The sequence below is a fragment of the Mirounga leonina genome, unplaced genomic scaffold (genome assembly GCF_011800145.1).
Source record: "Mirounga leonina isolate KUSES-001 unplaced genomic scaffold, KU_Mleo_1.0 Mir_175, whole genome shotgun sequence".
Classification (NCBI taxonomy): Eukaryota; Metazoa; Chordata; class Mammalia; order Carnivora; family Phocidae; genus Mirounga; species Mirounga leonina.
Window position 1 is genome coordinate 31,115,739 of NW_023270453.1, and position 20,907 is coordinate 31,136,645.

The 20,907-nt window shown below is 49.1% G+C and overlaps 1 protein-coding gene across 1 annotated transcript in view; it reads left to right on the forward strand.

Annotated features, from left to right (window-relative positions):
• SNX29 (sorting nexin 29) overlaps positions 1-20,907 on the forward strand; it is a 497,051-nt gene that overhangs the window by 342,161 nt on the left and 133,983 nt on the right. Inside the window, exons 16-17 of the mRNA XM_035022295.1 lie at positions 2,331-2,386; positions 7,386-7,467. Coding sequence (XP_034878186.1) covers positions 2,331-2,386; positions 7,386-7,467 — 138 coding nt within the window. The remainder of the gene's footprint in view (positions 1-2,330; positions 2,387-7,385; positions 7,468-20,907) is intronic.

Consider the following 20,907-nt stretch of genomic DNA (forward strand, 5'->3'; position numbering starts at 1 on the left):
TTCTAGTCTGTGCACCAGCTGCGCAGGCCCCCACTCCCACCTCCTGGTGCCCACAGGGTGCCCCTTTTCTAGGTGTCTTCAAGTTCACTGCTGATGCTTCTTGATGCTAAACCAAATACAACTTGATAGTCTTAACTCTCCACTTTTGCTCCCCAGGTGCACCCTGCTTCGGTTCTTACTTGATCTGTCCTGGAGATCTTTTCATTACAGCACATGGAAAGCTATTTTGTTCTTCAAAAGCACATTTAAAATATTTTTCTAAAGCAATTGATTCAAAAGATATATTTTTTTAATCTTAATGGAAATTCAGCAAATGAAAATTCAGCCTCTCTTTTTCCCCATTCCCACTCCTACTGCATTATCAATGATAGCCACTGTTAGTTTTCCTATATATTTCTCCAGAATTATTACTATGCTTGTACTCTCATGAGTGTGCATGTGTAACTGCTTTTTAAAAAAAGAAATCAGGTCATCTCATACAATTTCCCAAATCATTTCTGTATAGTTGGACCTTTAGATTGTTTGAAAAAATTTTTTTCAACTCATCTAAGCAATGGAAAGAGGAATGATCTTTGATGTAAATTCTGGCCCATGTCTTTGATTATTTCATGTAGATAAATCCTGGGAGTGAGCTCTCTGGGTCAGAGGATGTGACGTTTGTAGGGGCTGTGGGACACAGCCTCATGGCTTCCCTAGTAGATTATACTGCCTCTCTTCCCAGCCATCCATAGGAAAATGACGCTCACCCTCACAGCAGGGCCACACTCAGACCCAGCCCAGGGAGTGCCTGGTTTTTTGAAACCAAGGTTTTCTCAGGTTGGCGGTAGACGGGTTTCTCCCTATTGGGTTTGAAGGAATCTCTCAATAGCAACTTCCTAGCAAAAGCTGCTGTGGAGCCCATTGTAACTGCTTAGCTCCACACTCCTGTCAAGGGCTCAGGTGGGGTGGTTCTCCGGTTCTCCCTCCGGGCTGCCATGTGTGGGGTGAGAGATAGCCCTTGGGCTGGTGGGACAGATTCTGTGTTGGTGTCAAGGATAGCAGAACACCCTGCTTCTCTCAATAATTGCCACATTATTCGTACAGTGCACAGTTCCTGGGAACTTCCCACCTGCCAAGCACTCTTGTGCATACCCTGCAGGCAGCAGGTTTTGTGTTCGGGACGACCCTCTGAGATGTGGGACTATCCTACCTGTTCTACACGTGAGGACAGTGTGGCACAGAGCAGCCCAGTGATTGGCTCATGGCCACAGGGCCGGGAACCCGTGGAGCGGGGGTTTATCCTGACCGGTGTGCCCCCAGAGCCGAGCCTCCAGAACCATGGCCTTCTCCTGCCGCAGAAGGAGTTACCTTCTGTGTCTCCAGCCCCCTGGAAAGGGTTCAAGTTGTAGCTTCTTCCACCTTGTAGCTGGTTTTCCTTGTGTTTGCTGCAGGTTTATAGCAGCAGAAGTTGCTTTGAAGTTGGACAGACCTGAATTCAGATCCAGTTCCTGCATGTGTGGCCTTGGGCAAGGTCTCAGCCTCCCTGAACCTATTTCCTCATCTGTGAAGTGTGTGTGTGTGTGTGTGTGTTGGGGGGGCTTGTTAGGGAAATTGATGAACATGATAAATGCTCTTGCCCTCACGAGCCCACACCCTCCCCTGTTGCCCTTGGTCTTCCCTGTTTCCGTTGGCATCCTTCCATTCGATCAGAAGCTCCTTCCCTGGACGTAACGTCACTGTTCCTGGGGCAGCTGCTAGTGCTGACCATTTTGCGAGCTTGCTTTACGTAGAACCTGCCATCCTGCGGGGCATGCAGTTTCTGTTACCCAATCACGTTCTCGCGGGGCACTTCTGAGTCAGCGGCAGCAGCTGTGTTCTGCCTTAAATTGCTCATGCATCACGAGGCGGGAAGGATAGAGCCATGTGGGGGCAGACGTTGGCCTTTTGTGTTTACGTACTAGGTGTGTCAGTGTGTGTGATGTTCATCATGGTGACAGTGGATATTTTTTCCACTGCTCATTTGATATCTTGCATCTCACATCCTAATTAGGCCTTTATAGCTCCAAAATTACATGATTTTACAGGCCTGCTATTATCTCAATAGGATTAACAGTCCGTTCTCCGTGAAGATAATTGAGATCCCTCATGGTGGCATATTTTTATTACCATAACACCGTCTCTAACCCATCCTTCCACAAAATCTCTTACTGTTTCTCAGTAACTGCTTTTTCACCTCATTCTGAACAGGAAATGTTCAGGGATCTTTGAGAGGCAGAATTCTTAGGTGATTATGCAAACCATGGTAACCAAGATGCGCTTTTCTCTCTCCCTTCCCCCTCTCCCGATGGCAGGTGCCTGGAGATTTGAGTCAAACATCCGAAGACCAGAGTTTGTCGGATTTTGAAATGTAAGTCCATGGCATCTGCTCACGAGGGGCCCTTTAGAAATAGGACTCTGTTGTTGGGCTTGTGTCCCCAGAAGACTACAGGGGGAAACTAAAATCACTGTTGAAATCTGCATGGGCCAATTTGGTTATCTTGGCAGTGAGAAGTTGTTCGCCTGCAGCCAGAGCCTGGCCTTCAAATGTGTTTAATTTCTGTTCCTGGGTATTGGAAAACAATTAATTTTTTTGGCCGACATTTAGGATTTGGAAGCTATCACGTAAGAATGTAAATTTCATTTTAAAAATTAAAAAAAAAAAGGCTCCAATCCCTACCAGGCCACAGTGGGAGCTGAGTCGTGGCTGCGTCCCTCACACAGGGCCTGTGCTCTTCTGCTGATCACAGTCATCTGTCTGTCCCTGTGTCCCCCCCACCCCCACCCCTGGTGCCTGACTCTGGCCTGCTGCTCTCATTTCATTAGCTGAGTGTCTCCTGGAGGAATATGAGTTTATAAACCCTGAAGTTACCGGAAACCATAGTGGTTCAGGGCATGGGTCTGATTGGTTACTGGATGTGATTCTGTCTGGTGCCTCTGACAGTAAACTCCTGAAGCACTTAGTTGGTCTTCAGACTATTTCAGATCAGGTTGCCTTGGGGTTTGGACAGGTAATCCCCTTGGGTTGGTAAAGACAGGTGGAGCAGGTCCCAGCTTAGGGCCCCGCAGAGCCTCCCTCTGCTCTCATTCAGTTGTCCGGAGCAGAAGGTGGCCCAGCCTCCCTGAGAGCAAGTGTCATCTGGGCAAAGCCCGCCTCTGGAGGGCTAGGGTGGGGCATCAGAAAGAGCATTTATCAGCCAGGCTGACCCTCCCTGCCGTCCCAGCTACAGGATTCACACTGCTATGACCTTGGGCAAGCCTCTAGACCTTGCTGGGCCTGAGTTCCTCATTCATACGGTGAAGGTCACGCTGCCAACCTCACAGGGCAGTGGTGGCAATGACAGGGAGGTGATGAAAAATGCAGAGGGTTCAGGAGGCCGCTCGGTGCTTGGGTGGCTGTCAGGCTAGTGTAGGGGGAGGGGTCAACGTGAGGCGAAGCCATGAGGGATGGATATTGGAGGTGAGCTTGCCCCCTGTGGGCCTGTGGGGGGAGCGGGGGTACAGTGTGAAGAGGGTTATGGGGTGGCGGCCTGTGGGGGGAGCTGGGCAGAGAGGTGAGAGCTGTAGAGGGGGGGTTTCAGAGGCCGTCGTGAGGCAAAAGGCTCACCATTATAGCAGAAAGCAGTCAGGCACTTCCTGGGGTGGGGGTGGTCATGCCAGGTCCTTGATGGAGGGCATGAATAAGACTTAGTCCCTGCCCTCAAGCAGCCACTGCCTGGTCCGGCTCCATCATCTCTGTCCCAGAGGTTTGCAGCCCCCTCCCTTGGGTTTGTGCATCTCCACTAAAGCCGGAGGGAAGTGCCATTTTCCTCTCTCAAAATGGAGAGAGGAACTACATCCCTCATGGAGAGAGGAACTACATCCCTCATGTAGTTTGCACAGAAGGCCCTTCCTTGCTGACCTCTGGTTTCATCCTCAGCCGTCCCCTGTCTTCTCCCTGCACACAGCCCCCGTGGCCACCGTGACTCCTCTAACTCACCTGGTCTTCCCTCCTCGGGATCATTACTTCCAGACTGTTTCCTCTGTGCCAGGCATTGTTCTCACCCACTGAGTCCCTTTGACAACCCTGTGACATGGGTATCGTCCTCCAGAGAACACACTGAAGGCAGGATTCAAACCTAGGAAGTCTTCATCTGGGCTGTGCCCTTCACAGATGTTAATCTCCCTGCCTGAAGCACCTTTCCAGCCTCAGCCTACCCTCCCCAACTTGGCTCACTCCTAGTACTCCCCAAAGCCCCTCCCAAAGACCGTTTCCCTAGCCTCTGTGATGCCTCAGCCCCCCACCCTGCCCCCACCCTCACCAGCGCCTTTCACTGTCCTGAGATCCAATATTCCTTGGTGGCACTAACAACAGTGATAACTAAATAATGTCTTTTAACAACTGGAAATATCTATGTACCAACCGAGCCCAAAAACTTAGCATGTGAAAATTGACAGAAATGAAGGAAGAAATAGGTAGTTCTGCAGTAATAGTTGGAAATTTCAATACCCCACTTGCCATGTTGGGTAGAACAACTAGAGAGAAGACCAGCGAGGAAACAGAGGACTCGAACAATCTGTAAACCAGTTAGATCCGATAGGCATCCATAGATCCCTGAGCAGAGTATACTTTCTTCTTCTTCTTTTTTTTTTTTTTAAAGATTTTATTTATTTATTTGAGAGAGAGAATGAGATAGCATGAGAGGGGGGAGGGTCAGAGAGAGAGGCAGACTCCCTGCTGAGCAGGGACCCCCAACGTGGGACTTGATCCCGGGACTCCAGGATCATGACCTGAGCCGAAGGCAGTCACTTAACCAACTGAGCCACCCAGGCGCCCGAGTATACTTTCTTCTTAAGTGTACTGGAACATTCTCTAGGCTAGACCATACATTAGGCCACAATACAAATCTCTGTAAACCTAAAAACATGGAAATTACACAAAACATCTTCTTGGGCCTTAGTGGAATAATCGTTAAGGGAGTTGTCTCTCTCACTCCCTGAGGGCGGAGACTGTGTCGATTTGCTTCCTTGCTCTGTTTCCAGGATCTAGAGTAGTGACTGCCATGTAGTAGGCTCTCAGTAAGTGCTTGCTTTGTGCACGAAGAAACAGAAGAGTGAGCAAATGAATTAATACCTAGGAGAGAGATGGTCATGTAAATAATTCTTTTAAGATTTTATTTGAGAGCGAGAGAGAGAGAGCACGCGAGCAGGGGCAGAGGGAGAAGCAGACTCCCCGCTGATTAGGGAGCCAGATGCGGGACTCGATCCCAGGACCCTGAGATGACGTGAGCTGAAGGCAGATGCTTAACCAACTGAGCCACCCAGGCACTCCAGCAATTCTTTTTTTTTTTTTTTAAGATTTTTAAAATATATATATATTTTTGTTTTTTAATTAATTAATTAATTTTTTTATTCTTATGTTAATCCCCATACATTACATCATTAGTTTTAGATGAAGTGTTCCATGATTCATTGTTTGTGCATAACACCCAGTGCTCCATGCAGAATGTGCCCTCCTCAATACCCACCACCAGGCTAACCCATTAAAATATATTGTTTTGAGAGAGGGAAAGAGAGTGCAAGAGCAGGAGCAGAGGGGAGGGTCAGAGGGAGAGGGAGAAGCTGATTCCTTGCTGAGCAGGGAGCCCACGCAGAGCTTGATCCCAGGACTCTGGGATCATGACCTGAGCCGAAGGTAGACGCTTAACCACCTGAGCCATCCAAGTGCCCCTCATTTTTTTTTTTTTTAAGATTATTTATTTTAGAGAGAGAACAGAAATAGGTGAGGCAGACGGAGAGGGAGAGAATCTCAAGCGGACTGCACTGAGTCTGGGGCCTGATGCAGGGCTTGATCCCACAACCCTGAGATCATGACCTGAGCTGAAACCAAGAGTCGGACACTTAACCAGCTGTGCCACCCAGGAGCCCCAGTCATGTAAACAATTCTAACACTGTATGGGAAATGCTCTGAAAGGGAGAAATGCCTAAGCCAGCCAGGGGTGTCTGGCCCTTACCAATCAGGAAGGTTAATGGAAAGCAGATTGTTCGGTACATTTCTGCACTGCACCCACCCCCTTGACAGAAATGAAAGGGGAGCACTTAGGCCCTAGTACAATGGGAGACCTTTACAGGAGGAATGCCATTAGATGTACAAACCAACTTGATGGCTCAGAATTGCAGTTTTTACTTGGAGCTCTGAGGAAGTGATGAATTATTTTGCCCCATGAAGGAGGTCAGCGCCTCATCTCAGAGCTTAGAAGAAATGCTTCAGAAGAGAACCATTTTTTTGTGAAACGAAACTGCTCTCCACTATAGATTGGGAGGCCACTGAGTCATGGGATCTTCCACCATTGTCTCCAATTGTGTTCTAAGCACAGGAGGCTGGCGCATGGCTATGAGCTGCTCTTGAGAGAGGAGGAAGGTTCAGGAGAAAGCATTTAGCCCTGGGACGACTAAGTAGAGGCCGGGACTGGAACCTCCCAGCCCTTCCAGAACTGTGCAGTACCGTTTTGGTAACCATCAGGATTGATCTTCAAGCATTAGCGACAGTCAGCCTGTCTGTCCGCATGCCTTGGATTCAGCTGGGTGGAAGATTGGTGGTGGCGGGTATGTGGACCCAGAGATTCACAGTTAGGTGAAAGTCATCACATAAGACAAAACTCACAGAACTCAGAGAACCGAAGGGACCCTTGAAGACCCCTTAAATATCCTGTGAGCATTAACTGCAGTACTATAGATGAAAGCACGGAGTCCTATGTTATAGGTACTCAGTAAATGATTTGCACTTGAATTTAAATCTTGGTTTATTGGAGCCAAACACAGTGTTTCGAAAGTTGCAAGAGGGGTGTTTGTGCCTGCCTTCCTGGTTTCCCCTTTCCCGCCCCAAATAGCTGTTGCTTGCCTAGCCATGGACGTCGGCCTCCTGAGCCTTTTTGTGGAATCTGATCTTAAAATGGGTGCCAGGGTCTAGAGCGAGCACAGCAAGGAGGCGGCGTGACTCCTCCAGGTGCTCCAGGTACCCTGTGGTCATCAGTGCACGTGACCCTCCGTAGCTGCCTGGGGGCTTCCAATTATCAACCCCTTTTTCAGATGAGGAAACAGGTTTAGATAAATTCTGAGTCACGGTGACTCAGTTGTAAGAATGGAAGGGCAGCCCTTTCTCATTCCAAAGTACAAACTGTGTATCTAAAGAACAAACACACATGGATTAAGTCCCTTCAGAATAATGCTGGGGGCTAGGTGAGCAGGCTCACACTGGCCCTGGGGCTTACTCCTGTGCGCGACAGATGTTGTCACCAATTGCTTGTGTGTAATGCCTCTTAGAGAAGATGATTTCCTCTCTCTTTCTTGGTAAATCAAAATGACTAATTTTGATCTTTCTTTTTGGTCAGATCAAACCGGGCACTGATCAACGTCTGGATCCCGTCGGTGTTTCTCCGGGGCAAAGCGGCCAACGCCTTCCATGTGTATCAGGTGAGCCCCTGGTTTTCAGTTGGATGTCCCCGCTCAGGTGGAGCGGACGGCTGTTCGTGGCGCTGTGGTCTGTCTGGCTCTTGGTGATGGAGCGCTGTACTTAGGAGGCCACGGCCTTCCGGCTGCCCCGCCTCCCTGAGGAAGGAGTCCTTCCCTCATTCACACAGGAGGGACTGGGGTGGAGCCTCTTCGTGCCGGTCAGGCCTCATGGTGTGGCCACTGCAGATCTCAGCGCGGACTGCTGGAGCCGAGATGGAGTCTATCGGCTTGTGTTGCAGCCATGAGGTCCAGGTGTCGGTGCGGCCTCAGGCGTGGTTGAAGCTGTGGCCACAGATCTGCTGCCTGGATCCCCTGCTCAGGTGTCTTCTTCAGGCTGGCACTCTCTGCAGCTTGATGGATGGCACTCCGCCTATCTGGGAGATTTCAGCGTTTCTACCAGACCTGTCTTGGATCAGGAACCCATTTCTGACCCTCCAGGCTGGGTGATGCACTTCTGTGATTGGCCAGGCTCGGACGTGACCACTGCTGGCCCTGGGGTGTGCCGGAGAGAGGGGAGAGCAGTTCTCCAAATGAAAACCAGACTCCTCTCCTCAAAAGAAGGGGCAGCAGTTACTTGACAAAGTCAGCACTGCGTGTGTCAGGGTCACTCCCTGGCTGGGGTTTGAGTGTTAAGGACTGTGGGGCCTTTGTCTGCTTTGGGGACCCGGGACCCCAGTTTTCCATCTTTTCTCTGATTTTCCGATGCCTCTTTCAGCCTTGCCTTCTTACCATCTTTTTTGTCGTCATTTTTCTTTGTTTTGTTTATCTTGGATCCTGATCTCCAGCTGTTGATGTTCACCTGTCCTGGACTGCTTTGTTTTCAAGTCTGACTCTTAGCTGTCTCCTGGGTCTGTCAGCTTGTATCACAACAACTTTCATTAGGTTTTGTTCTTACTCCCTGTCAGCTCTGTGAAAAGCCTTGAGTTTTGCTGCCCCGCACCCACTTTTTTTTTTTATTTTTCAGTAGGGAATTGACCATTGAAGACGTCTTCTCAGCTATTAAGATGTTTTCCCAGAGCCTGGGGTGGTGAAAAAAGGACAGTGAACTTGAAAATAGGAGCCCTGGTTTCAATTTCGTAACCTTAAGTGAATCTGTTTCCTCATCTGTAATATGGAAACAATCCTACCACTTACCTTGCAAAGCTCTTGTCAGCTCGAGGAGCGGCCGGTACCCCATGCACACTCTGTATTCTTGTCTTCGTACTTCTCATCTTCCCAAATGCCCGCCCTCTGTGGTCTTCGGTGGCAGGCCTGGTGGCAGGTGTGTGTTTTATAGGAACGGGTATCAGCATCTTAATATCTCACGGACAGATGAGCTAGGGCTTGGCACGGCAGCTTGCACCAGAGAGTGACTTTAGTTTACTTGTTCATCTGGGCAACGGCAGTGAGTAGCAGGTTCTTAAGTGTTGGAGAATCTGAGTGTTCATGATGCTCTCGGCTTGGGCTTGAGAAGAATCAGGACAGATTTCTGCATGTCCCCTTCGTTTTCCTTCTCTTCTTAAGCCAAACAAACCAGAATCCCTCTTACTTGAGTGTCCTTTGAGTTCTGCTTTGTGGTCATCGCAAAGCTGGGAGGTGTTGCCTGGAGGATGGAAAAAGTGAAGCCGACAGCTTTATTTTAGAGCGAAATTAAAATGTGATCTCACTCGAGAGGTTTCCTTGACCTTTCATTTCTGAACCCCCCCAGCGCCGGCCCAGGATGCGATCTGGCAGGTTGTAACGTCTAGAAGTCAGTTACAAAATGAGACGGACACAGCCCATGTGCTGTTGCCTGGGAGATGGTTGGCATGGTGATCACAGTGGCATCTGTGCCCCTCTGTCCCTGTCCTTCATGGCTTCAGAGCCTTCCTGGGTGTGGTCCAGTAGGTGCCTAGAGGACGTGGCCCGGAGTCACCCGCATCAGCCAGAGCAGCTTCATCTCACACTGTGGGTGCTCCACCATCTTTGCTGATGTTGCACCTCTGGAAGGCAGCTCTCTCCTTTTCGCTAACCATGCTTCTGGTCAGTCCCTCGAGAGCAAAATCCGAGCATGTGTTTGGAAACGTTGGAGAAAGCTTTTGTTTTACAGTGTTTTTATCATAAACGATATCAGATAGAAGGTGACTCACTTAAAATGCTGGTACCATTGGACGTTATTTTTCTTTGTTTAAACAAATGCATTCTGTATATTTCCCCAAAAGATTTGAGATAATTTCTAGAGAAACTCCTGTAAAAGAATGATAAAAGAGAAGTAAAAAGTCAAATAACAGGGTCTGGGAAAATGTAAACTAGGAGAACTTGAATTAAGGAAACTGTGAAAATCACATGTATCTGTCATGAGCTCCTGTATGACCATTCTCATTGGTTTGTGAATTTCCTATGGGCTTCCTGGCAGCCAGGATGAAAATGGAAATGTGGCTCTTTTGGATAAATACCATGGCTAATGAGAAGAAAATACGTTAGCTCCTCAAAGAGCACTCCAAGAGAAATTTCCACACAGGGCTTTAGATTAGATTAGATTCCACACAGATTGCCTTCGATTAGGCAATATTGAGGGATGCAGGAGGCAATCCCCCATTACATCTCTGTGACACATTGCTGTCACGCTTCATCAGATGGCCCTCAAAGGAAGCCAAGGGCCTAACCTCCAAATGGAAAGAGTTCATTGGAAGAGCCAAGAGGAAAGGCTCCGCACATGTAGTTGCCTCAGTAGATCTGGGCTTCCCAGTACAACAGCCACTAGCTACGTGTAGCCATTTAAACTTACACGAACTAAAATACAGTGAAATTAAAAAGGCAGTTCCTCAAGCCCACTGGCCACATTTTGTGTCTTTAACAGCCACAGGCAGCTAGAGGCCACCGTGCAGGGCAGCACGGATGCAGCACATTTCCGTCGCTGCAGAAAGTGCTCTGGGCCGGTGGGCAGTTAGAACGGTGTCTCCAGGAGTGTGGGACAGCAGGCCACTGTGTGTGTCAGGTCAGGTTTTAGAAAGACAGAGGCTGGACATGGCTACCAAATCCTGCAGGGAGGAAGCCACTCACTTTTCAGCTCTTCCCTGGCTTGGGGTTACCGGGCAAGGGGCGCAGGGACACCCCGAGTGTGGCCCCTGTGTGCCCGTGCCCTCAAATCTTGCTGTTCAGCAGAGACAGGGAGGCTCCGAAGGAGTGCCTTGGCGGGAGCGGACTTGAGCTTGATCATGCACGTTGTTTTGTTTTCATTGTGGTTTTTTTTTTTTTTTTTTTAAAGATTTTATTTATTTATTTGACAGAGAGAGACACAGCGAGAGGGGGAACACAAGCAGGGGGAGTGGGAGAGGGAGAAGCAGGCTCCCCGCAGAGCAGGGAGCCCGATGTGGGACTCGATCCCAGGATCCTGGGATCATGACCTGAGCCGAAGGCAGTCGCTCAACCGACTGAGCCACCCAGGTGCCCTCATTGTGTTTATTTATACATTTGCCTTCTAGTTATGGCACAGAATCCTGTTTTCCACCAACCATGGTGATGCACGTTCCTTTTAAAATAAAGTTAGGAAGAAAGAAAGAGAGTCCTGTTAAAACAACACCACCACCACCACCACTAAGTAAATGATCATGCAAACAGCAAGAGTTTGGGACAGTGTAACGTGACCAGTAACATTCAGGAAATTTCGCTGGGCGGAGGGAACAGACGGCGAACGGTAGCTCAGTAACCGTGATAGTCCCACCGGGAAGCCACAGCGGCCGCTGCCTCTGTCTGGTCTGTGTGCATTCTGTCCAGTAGCTCACTCAGCCTTCACAACCGCCCTATGAACAAACTCTTCTTATCCCCATCTTATTGATGAGACAACAGAGGCACTGAGAAGCCTCTCATTCAGTAACACGTTTTTAGCCCAAGTAGTATTTTCTCCCAAGGTACCAGTTGGCAGAGGTTCTGAGAAGGAGGGTGGAGCTTGTCACATGTCTAAGAGGCGAGTGGGGCAGGTGGCTTCATTCTGAAGGGAGGGGCCCGGCCTGCACCCCGGAGTTGATGGGCCGAGGGCATGCCTGCAGCCCAGCTGGCTGGTTCTTGTCGAACTCCTCGGGGCCCACCGCAGGGCACAGTCTTGTGACCCACCAAGGCTTCCAGACCCCCAAGCCAGGCTGAGATGCTCTTGCTCTGGATAATTATCAGAGCAGGTGCTGGTTCGTGGTGTCTGCTCGGGCCGTAGATGGGTTTCAGGGGTATTCCTTCAGAACTGCTCCCTTGAGCAATGTCAGGGTCTGGAGAGCCTGCCCGGAGATTTGGAGAAGGTGCTTCTGGATGCCAAGAGGAACTAAGCTAGCTCACCCGCTGCAGGCAGAGCTTGGGCTTTCATTCTTCATATTGTGGGAAGGGGCCTGGAGTTGTATTTTGCGCAAGGGATTCTGGCAAGAGGTGCCGTCCCTGGAAAGGGTTGAATGCAAGGTCTTAAAAAATGGTTTATGCCTTTGAGTGCTGTGGTTTCTACACTCGGCCCCCACGTCTGAGATGGGGGCCAGGCGTGCTCTGGCACTTGGAGGAAATGGCAGCATTTGAACAATTCTCAAAATACCAGTAAAATCAATGTCCAGAACTTTCCCGATTTAAGGTTTTCATCTATGAATATTTCTGATGCTTCTGGCTCCTGCTAACGCTTGGCTGCCCCCAGACACTAGCCAGGGACAAAATGATTGAACAGCAACAAATATAATAAAATGGGAAAAACTATTTACTAACTAGTCTTGCTGGGTTTTTGTCTCTTTCTCTCTGTGTTAACACACCGTTGAGCTTGTGAGCTCGATTTTCTGTCACTTCTGTGTGATAGAGTTACATTTGTTGTTAATCAATTAGTTCCTGGTTTATACCTTTGTGATTGTTTGATCTTATTTCCCAAATACTCCCACTTCCAAATAAGATTGAGGTCCACCGTCTTTAATATCCTGCTGTAGTGTGTGGGTAAAGGGATGTTAGATCCCCCCAAAACAAAAACAAAACTGCCTTTTTTTCCTTAGGCAAATATTACAGCCACTAAACTGGTATGAAATAATCCATCGGTACACTTATTTTCTGAACCCTCAAATCTTAACCTTTGAAAAGAACTGTTAGTTTTAAGTAGAGCTGAAATCAGTCCTCTATGTGGGATTAATTTCAGCCTTTGAATTTAGCCACCGGAAACACTGGCCAGTGTACAATATTCCATCTGCACGGCCCAACTAATTAGGTCTCCTTTGTATTAAAAAGAAATGTTGCTTTGTTTCAGCAAAGCTCTCCCTTTCTTGAATACGTCCCCTTTCCTAGAGACCACAGGGTGTCCCCTTGGCTTAAAGGAATGGCAGTGCCCTGGGAAGACCTGCCCAAAAGGAAACCATGTCCCCGGGGCAGCCATCCTGAAGGTTTATTCCAGTGGAGCGCAGTTTCACAGGTGATGCGGGGAATCCATTGTTTCTCCTGTTAATAATAGATCACAGGGCCTAGGTGGGCTGCCTGAGGCTGCAGGTGGTGGGGAGGAGGGCAACGTGTTGGGACTTGAGGCCCTGGGCTTCGCAGCCATTCCTTTTCATCCTCTTTCCTCGGAGGCTTCCCCCGTGGGTCCTCCCGTTCTGTTACCTGCAGCTCTGTGCTTGGGCTTGCTCAGTGGGTAGTGATGCAGAGAGGGGAGGATTCGGGAAGTAGAGGAGGGTGAAACAGAAACCAGGCCCACAGCTGCAGCGCTGTGGGCTCTGGGACTGGGGAAACAAGGATGGGTTCGCAGGCGGACGTGCTTCTCTGTCGTTGGCGTCCGGTCCCTCCTGCCACACCCGTTGTGCCAGAGGCAGGCAGGAAAGGCAGCTGAGCCCTCGGACTGCCCGGTGTCCTCCCAGCCCGCAGGGGCTTCGGTGCTGTGTGGTGGGCAACCCCCGGGACCGTGGGCCTTTGCTCCTGCTGTCTGTTTCCCGGAGAACTTAACACTCCACCAAGTCCAGCACCCGAGCGCCTCTGAGGTTCACAGCACGTTAGCCTCCAGCTGTCGGGGGGATGCTGAGGGCTTCTGAGAGAGCCCGATACAGGCGAAAACAGAAAGCAAAAACCAAACAGGCTGTTGTCCTCCCTTTGGACGTATATGTCACCATTATTCTGTTACTGCTTCTATCTTCCCGAGAAGGAAAGCTATTTTCTTCTTTGACAGTATAATTCCTTTCTTCATTCCAAAGCTGTTTTATTGAGGGCCTGCTATATGCCAGGCTTAGCTGTTTATCGAGGGCCTACTATTTGCATCAGAATTGCTTAAGTGAGACCCCATAAAGGCCCAAAATATTTAATGCCCAGGCCCCAGTACATGAGAGTTTGGCCAGCTGGGAACTGCCTAGTTGGTGCTGGATTTAGCCTTGTTTTGGATTTAAGTTAGTTACCGAATTGGACCAGTGGCATTAATCACACACGTATGTCTTCGGTTTCTCTTGCTGCCGGAATTCCAGTTGGGGCTAACCTCCACGTGGGCAGTACCCCCCACCCCCATTCTGATCCTTCTGTTCGCTGGTCCCCAGGCTTTTCCCTCATGGGCATGTTTACATGTGGAACCGTGTCTTGGTCAAGGGCGGTGGTGGAAGTTGAATCTCAGCAATCCCTGAGGCTTGGATGGCAGAGCCCTCGGGATGTAGCTGTCACCTCAGCCGGACCCAGCCTGATGCTCTGATGTGATCCCGGTCACGTCCAGGCCAGGGCTCCTCAAACTGGGACAACGTGGGAGAGGAGCTGAGCACCCTTCTTCTGACCAGGACATTAAATCCCGAGATACACCTGCCCTTTCCTGGTTGTAGGAGAGGGGAACCAGCCCAAACTGGAGCAGAACTCTAGGGGTTCACCACTTGGGGTGCCTTACATGGAACACAACCCAAAGAAGTGTTGAAAGCAAAGAATTTGTATTGTCACAAGTAAGGAAGCAGGGAGATAGTGCTCACAGCGCTGTGTCTCTTTGGGGTTAGTGCTAGAAGCTTTTATTCGGCATATCGGGGTGGGGGTGGGGGCTTGATACATAAGCGATCTCTATGTTTTCTGTTACGTAGGCACTTTGCTTAACATTCTTAGCACGTCGACATGCTAGTGCATATACCATATGTTCAAAACAGTGGTGGAAAACCCCACCCATAGGAGGAGATCTTAGTATTGTAATGAGCTAACAGTAACTGGGGGTCATCTCGGGGGGCTTGGGAGCTGCTGTTTCTGTAAAACAGACATGTTGTTTTTCTGCTTTTGTCCCTGTCCCCTCCTTCCTCCTGCTGACAGATTTCGGTCCTCTGAGTAACTCAGCCCGGAGTCCTAACAAAACGTAACAAAGGGTATTCATTAGCTTGCCTAACGGAAAATACCAAGGGCAGACACGCTTGAATTTCAGGGATTCAGTGTCTTGAGGACTCCGTCTCCCATCTTTTGAGGAAGTAGCTTTTTCCCTGTGTTGGCTCTGTCTGTGTGCACGGACAGGCTGACATCCCCTCAGCTCAGCGGACCCCAGTGGAGAAGACCTGGGTCTCTTCCAAGGCCGGCAGCATTCCTGGAACTGATACAGACTCGCGGTGGTGTGGTCCTAGCCCTGTGTGCGGACGGCTGCGTCCGGGTGGACGGCGTGCTTTCAGGTTCTATACCTACTCCTACAACTTATCAGTAGGATTCAGGGTGTTTCCCCCAAGGACAATGAGGGTGCTCTTACCAGCAGAAGGGGAACTGGTGCCTTGGAAGCCTTCAGGCTGTACCCAGCCCGGGCTCGCCTCTGGAGCCAGTTGAGTGGAAGACAACTTTGTACCAGAGTTTCTCCACCACAGCACAGTTGACCTTGTGGTTGGGATAATTCTTTGTAGGGGGGCTCGCCTGTACAGTGAAGGCTGTTAAGCAGTGTTCCTGGCCACCACCCAGTCACCACCCATACAGCCTCTCAGAAGCTGTGACTACCTAAGAGCTTTCCAGACGTTGCCAGAAGTCCCCTGGGGGCATCATTGCTCCAGGTTGGAAACTGCCGCTCTCTTTCGATGGATCCATCGAAAGCTGTTACGGTTTTATGTTGTTGAACGTAAGTGGGATCCTAGGATACATGCCTTCCTCTTGCGTACACTGATCTCTTCCTTCCTCTTTTTAAACTTCTGCGCATTCTTTCCTAGAATGAGGGAACCATTACTTAGTATTCTGATGATGGACATTTAGATTTTCTTTTCCTGGCCATCGCAAACAAAGCTGCCAGATTGTTCTAGTACAGATCTCTTTGTACATAGCGTAGATATGTCTCGAGGATAAATAGCTAGAAGTGAATTTGCTGAGGGGGAGAATGTATACATTTTTTATTGTAATAGGCCTCGCTAAATTGCTCGTCCCAAGGCTGAACCAATTTTCAGTCACACCAACAAGGTGAAAGAATATTTTGTCCCCATGGCCTTGCCATCATTGGGTATTATTATCAGTCTTGAAAATTTCACCATTCTGATAGAGGGAAAAGAATTACATTTCATTGCTATTTGAATTTGCATTTTCCTTACTGCTTGGGAGGGTGAGCATATGTCTGTGCTTTAATTTGCCCTTTGTATTTTGTGTGTGCGTGAATTGTCTGTTGGTGCCTTTCCCTGTTGTTTCATGGCATCGTTCATTACTTTATTACCCAGGTGTAAGACTGCTTTGGATAGTAATCCTTCGTACTATACATTTCAGTCTTTGGCTTGTCTTTTAGCTTGATTTATGAGAATTACTGAGTGTTCTTCTGTTACCTGGCCTTCAAACCTTGAGAAGCGAGGAGTTTCTTGGTTGACCTGCTGGAGTGTACTATACCTTATTCTGTTTGTTGTTACAATAGTCCTGAGATCTTATAGATGTCTTTGCCCACCTCTAAAATGGAAAGAATATGTTCACAATGGTGAGTAAATAATTCCTCCAAGGTCTCAGAATAAAAGCATCAGAGCTAGGTTCACTACTGGTCTTTCCACCCCAAGTCTAGGGTTTTTATTGGGACTCCCAGACTGCTTCCAGAGGACAGAATGGAGACCAGTGAGTGGAAATTGGAGAGAAGTAGGTTTTGGTTCATTTATTGATCCCTCCAACTGTCTGTTCATCTCTATCTATCCAGCCATCCTGCAGTGGGCTGGGTGCTGGGGATATTGTGAATGATGGAGACATAGTCTTCATCATTGACTTCTTGATATAAGGAAGATTGAATGTGGAGAGCTGATCAAAGGCAGAGTGGTCTTATCAAGTACTGATCTTGACAAACCCCTGCCCCCTGCCACATTTGACCTTGTTCTATGAGGGAGGGACCGGATGACCTCTGAGGCCCCTTTCCAAGTTTATAAGAACTTAACTGACACATATTTCTGGTCTTCATGGGCAAAAAGGACTTTTTTTTTGGAGGGGGGGAGATTTTATAGTCACAGCATGAAAAGTGGATACACAGTTACTCATCCATCTTGAGACTGACCCTCGTGCAAGAAGCAGCCAACATAGTGACTACCCCCAGCCTCATATTTCTTGGAGGAAGCTCCCTCTGGGCTCCTCACGGCCGGCAGAGTTAGGACGAGAGACTGAGACTTCCCCCTAGAGCAAGGTGCTGCAGGGCAGGCGTGTGCCAAAGCCCCATTCCATGTCATGGGGGCTCAGCTGAAGCCAGGGGCCTAGGCTCTCGCCAGGTTCTCATGTGGTCCTCCTGGCCATGGCTGCCATGTTTACATATCTAGTCTGGACCTTGCCCCTGCAGTCTAGACCCAGGCCCTCATTGGAGACTCTGACCTGCAGCTCTGGGAGGCACTGCTGCTCACCCGAACACCTGCTGTTCACCTGCTAGAAGGTTGGCTGCACGAAGCCACAGCTGTGTGTCATTTTTGCCTACTGTTGTATCTCCAGTGCTTAGGAATAGGGGAGCAGGCTCATTACACGATGGATGGATGGATGGATGGATGGATGGATGGATGGATCAACGAACCATCCTGATTCCGGTTCTCCACCTGAAGTAATATTCTTCTAGGCCCCTCTCATCAGAGTTCTCACCATGGATAAACTGTTGGTTTATCAAACTGTTGGTTTATCAAACTACTTGGTCCTCCTGGATGATTTCTCTTGTCATTTATCTCGGCCCTGCCTCAGTTTTCTCGCTGATTGAAACCACTTTCCTCCATGTTGATAACTGGCCCAGCCCTGGTTCAGGAAGTTTTATCTTCCCCAGGTAATATGCTGTTTTACAGTGAAGTAGTGGTTTAGTTCTCTAGAGTTTGGCAGTCGAGGATGGCCTACACCTTCCCCTTTTATCCCCAGACTTTCCCATAATCACCCATACACACTCAGGGCCCCCGTTCCAGCACCTGCCCCAACACTTTAGGTACTGGGAGTAAGAGTTCAGGATTGGCAAGGAAGGGCATAAAGCCCTTCGTAAAGAAGGTCAGACAATAAGGATTCATTGAATTCTTGTGAATCAGGCACTGTGCTAGGTCTGTGAACATTGTGGACATGATACCCACCCTCCCTGCGCCCCCCCACTGGAGTTCATAGTTTTACCAGAAAAGAGACCTTAAACCTGTTAATGTACATAAAACACAGAGATAAATATATCATTACAAACTGTGGATGTGCTGTGAACAACTACTACACAGGGTTCCAGAGATTATAAGGGGCCCACTTAAACTGGGGGTAAGAATGGGATTCTTTGAGAACATCTGCTCATTCCTGAAGGACAATTTGTAGTTAATGAAGTAAACAGAAGAGGAACAGTCCAGGCTGAGGGAATTTCCTTGAGGCAGGAAAGAGCTTGGTGCCTTAGAGGAGCTGGAAGGCTGGTATGGTTGGGGTGGAGTGAGAGAGGGGGAGAGAAGGCAGAGAGGCTCAGGGTGCTACAGCCAGCTGGGTCTTCCAAGGCTTTCTAGTGAAGCCTGCCTGCCTGCTTGCTTGCCTAGTCATCCATCCATCTGTCCACCCACCCATCAATCCAGCCAGCCATCCACCCATCCACCCACTCATCCACCCCAGCCCCCCCACCTGCCCACCTGATCACTATTGCAGGAGCCCAGGTGAAAGGGAATGGTAGTGGAGACATGCAGAATGGCCATGGAGAGCAGAACAGGTGATGTGTCTGAGGTGTGAGTTCATCAGGATTTCAGGTACCTGGGATAGTTAGCAGTTCAGATGTGGATTCTAGAGTCAGTCCAAGTTTAAATCCCCCATCTGCCTCTTAGTTTCTAGTTGGATGACCTTTTATGGTGGGGTCTTTATCATTCTGTTCAAGTCCCAATGTTCTCACCTTCGGGGATGTTATTTCCTTCCTAAGGTTGTTGAGAGCTTTAAATGAACACGTCTCTAAAGTACTTAGTGCATTGCTTAGCCTACTCGGTGAATGGGAAGGACCCAGAGAGTGCAGCCAATCTTACCGTTTGCTCAGCCAAACAAGTGTGCACCTCTGGCACACACCTGTGCCTGGGATTTGAAATGAATGTATGTGGTGTGAGTCTTCACACGGTGGCCCACAGTCTTAGAAATCTGTTCCTCTCCAGCAGGAATCCAGAACCCATATCACCCTCTCCTTCATTCCACCTGGTTGAGCATTTGAACACAGGGTCTGTTGGTCCCTATTTTGCTGAGACTAGAACACCCGAACCGGAGCTTCTCAAGAGGGGGATGCTGCGCTGCAGGCGCCCCATTGGGAAATGGCCTGGTGGTGCTTCTCTTCGCCCCCTACCCCCCACACACACATGCTGAGGTTGAAGGGAGGTAGTGCGGGGAAAACAGCTGATGAGCAATTAGGCAGCTGCTCAAATGTCAGCTATCATGATTTATGTTTATGTGATGAATGTTTTCCCAGGACCTAGGGCATGGGAATAATAACTCTTTTATTTCTGTGTTTAAAGAAATAACTCGGGGGGCGGGTGGAAAGCCCAAGTCTGTGCATTGGTGAGTAAATGCCTTTCCTAGCACAGGTGAGCCCTCTTGGGATCTGCAGGACTTGAATTGGGCTGGTGTGGGAGGGCTCTCACATCCCCGCAAGTGTTCACCTGCATGGATGCCCCCACCACGTAGGGACTATTGGTTTTCCCATGAGCTGGGCTTTCAGTAGCCTTGGGCCCAGAGTGGAGTAGGAAGGGGGGGCTTCTGCTTTAAGCTTCAGATTTTTTTCCCTACCCCTTGCAGATACAGAAAAGCATTTTGAATCCAACCTTTAAAGGTTATCTCCTTGTGGCGCCAGCAGACTCTTCCCGAGAGACTGTGAATCCCAGCTCCTTGCCAGACTTGCCCGCGGAGTGAAATTCTGTCAGACTGCCCTGGCTGTCGGAGCGGGAAAGCAGACGTGCAAGCTGGCGGCCGCGTGGAGGCTGCTCTTCGGCGCCAGTGGAGAGAGGACTGTGTGACAAGGGTGTAGCGCGCGGATGGTGGTCTCAGGAAGTCTTGAAGGACGATGTTAGGACTGTGAGCACAGCATGGTGCAGACAGGGAGCAGGAATCTGGCCTCTGGGGTTATGTTGCTGCTGGTCCTCTGTGGCCCAGATGACAGGAGGCCGGTATGGAGGCAGAGGGCCCACAGAAGATTGACAGGGAGGTGAGTTTCTGACACCTCAGTTGCCAGAATCCTGGAAAGGAAAACAAGCTGCATTTGGCAGCATGTGATTGAGAGGAAGCCACATGCTAGACCGCGGAAGTCAATGAGTCATGTTACAAGTCTGCCCCTCCCCTGCCTTTTACTTTAATCTATTTATGAAACACTAAGTATGGGAAACATACATAAAGCCACTGTGAATAGTAAGCACTGGTACCTAATAAGCCTTTCCCATACAGTTCTGATCTGAGAGCAAGCATTTTCACCCCTGTTGACAGATGGGTACATTGAGGTCAGAGAAGTGAAGTAAACTGCCTAAGGTAGCATAGCTGGTGGGTATCAGGAATACACTGCAAACCTGGGTCTAAATGACCCTCCAGCTCTGTGTTTTTTTCAGAGAAGAATGCTGCTCTATTCTTGTTAACTGAGTTTCCCAAAGAGGGAGAATGTGAAATGAAGAAAATGACAATGAAAAAATAAAAAGAAAAAAAAAGAAAAGAAAATGACAATGAGGATAGTGGTGATGGTGTTAGGATAGTTGGTGGCTGATGATGTGATGATGGTGGTTGATTGTTGGTAGTGAAGGTTGGTGAGGGTGATGATGGTTAGTGAAGAGGGTGGTTGATGGTTGGTGAAGAGGTTGATGGTTGAGGTTGATGGTTGAGGATGGTTGTTGATGGTGAGAATGGTGGTTGTGAGGTGGATGATGATGGTTGGTGAGGATGGTGGTTGATGGTTGGTGAGGTGGATGATGATGGTGAGGATGGTGGTTGATGGTTGGTGAGGTGGATGATGATGGTTGGTGAGGATGGTGGTTGTGAGGGAAGGAGGAAGAGGATGGTGGTTGGTGAGTTGGGGGAACATGGCTGGTGAGTCGGGGGAGGATGGTTGGTGAGGAGGAAGATGGGTGGTTGGTGAGG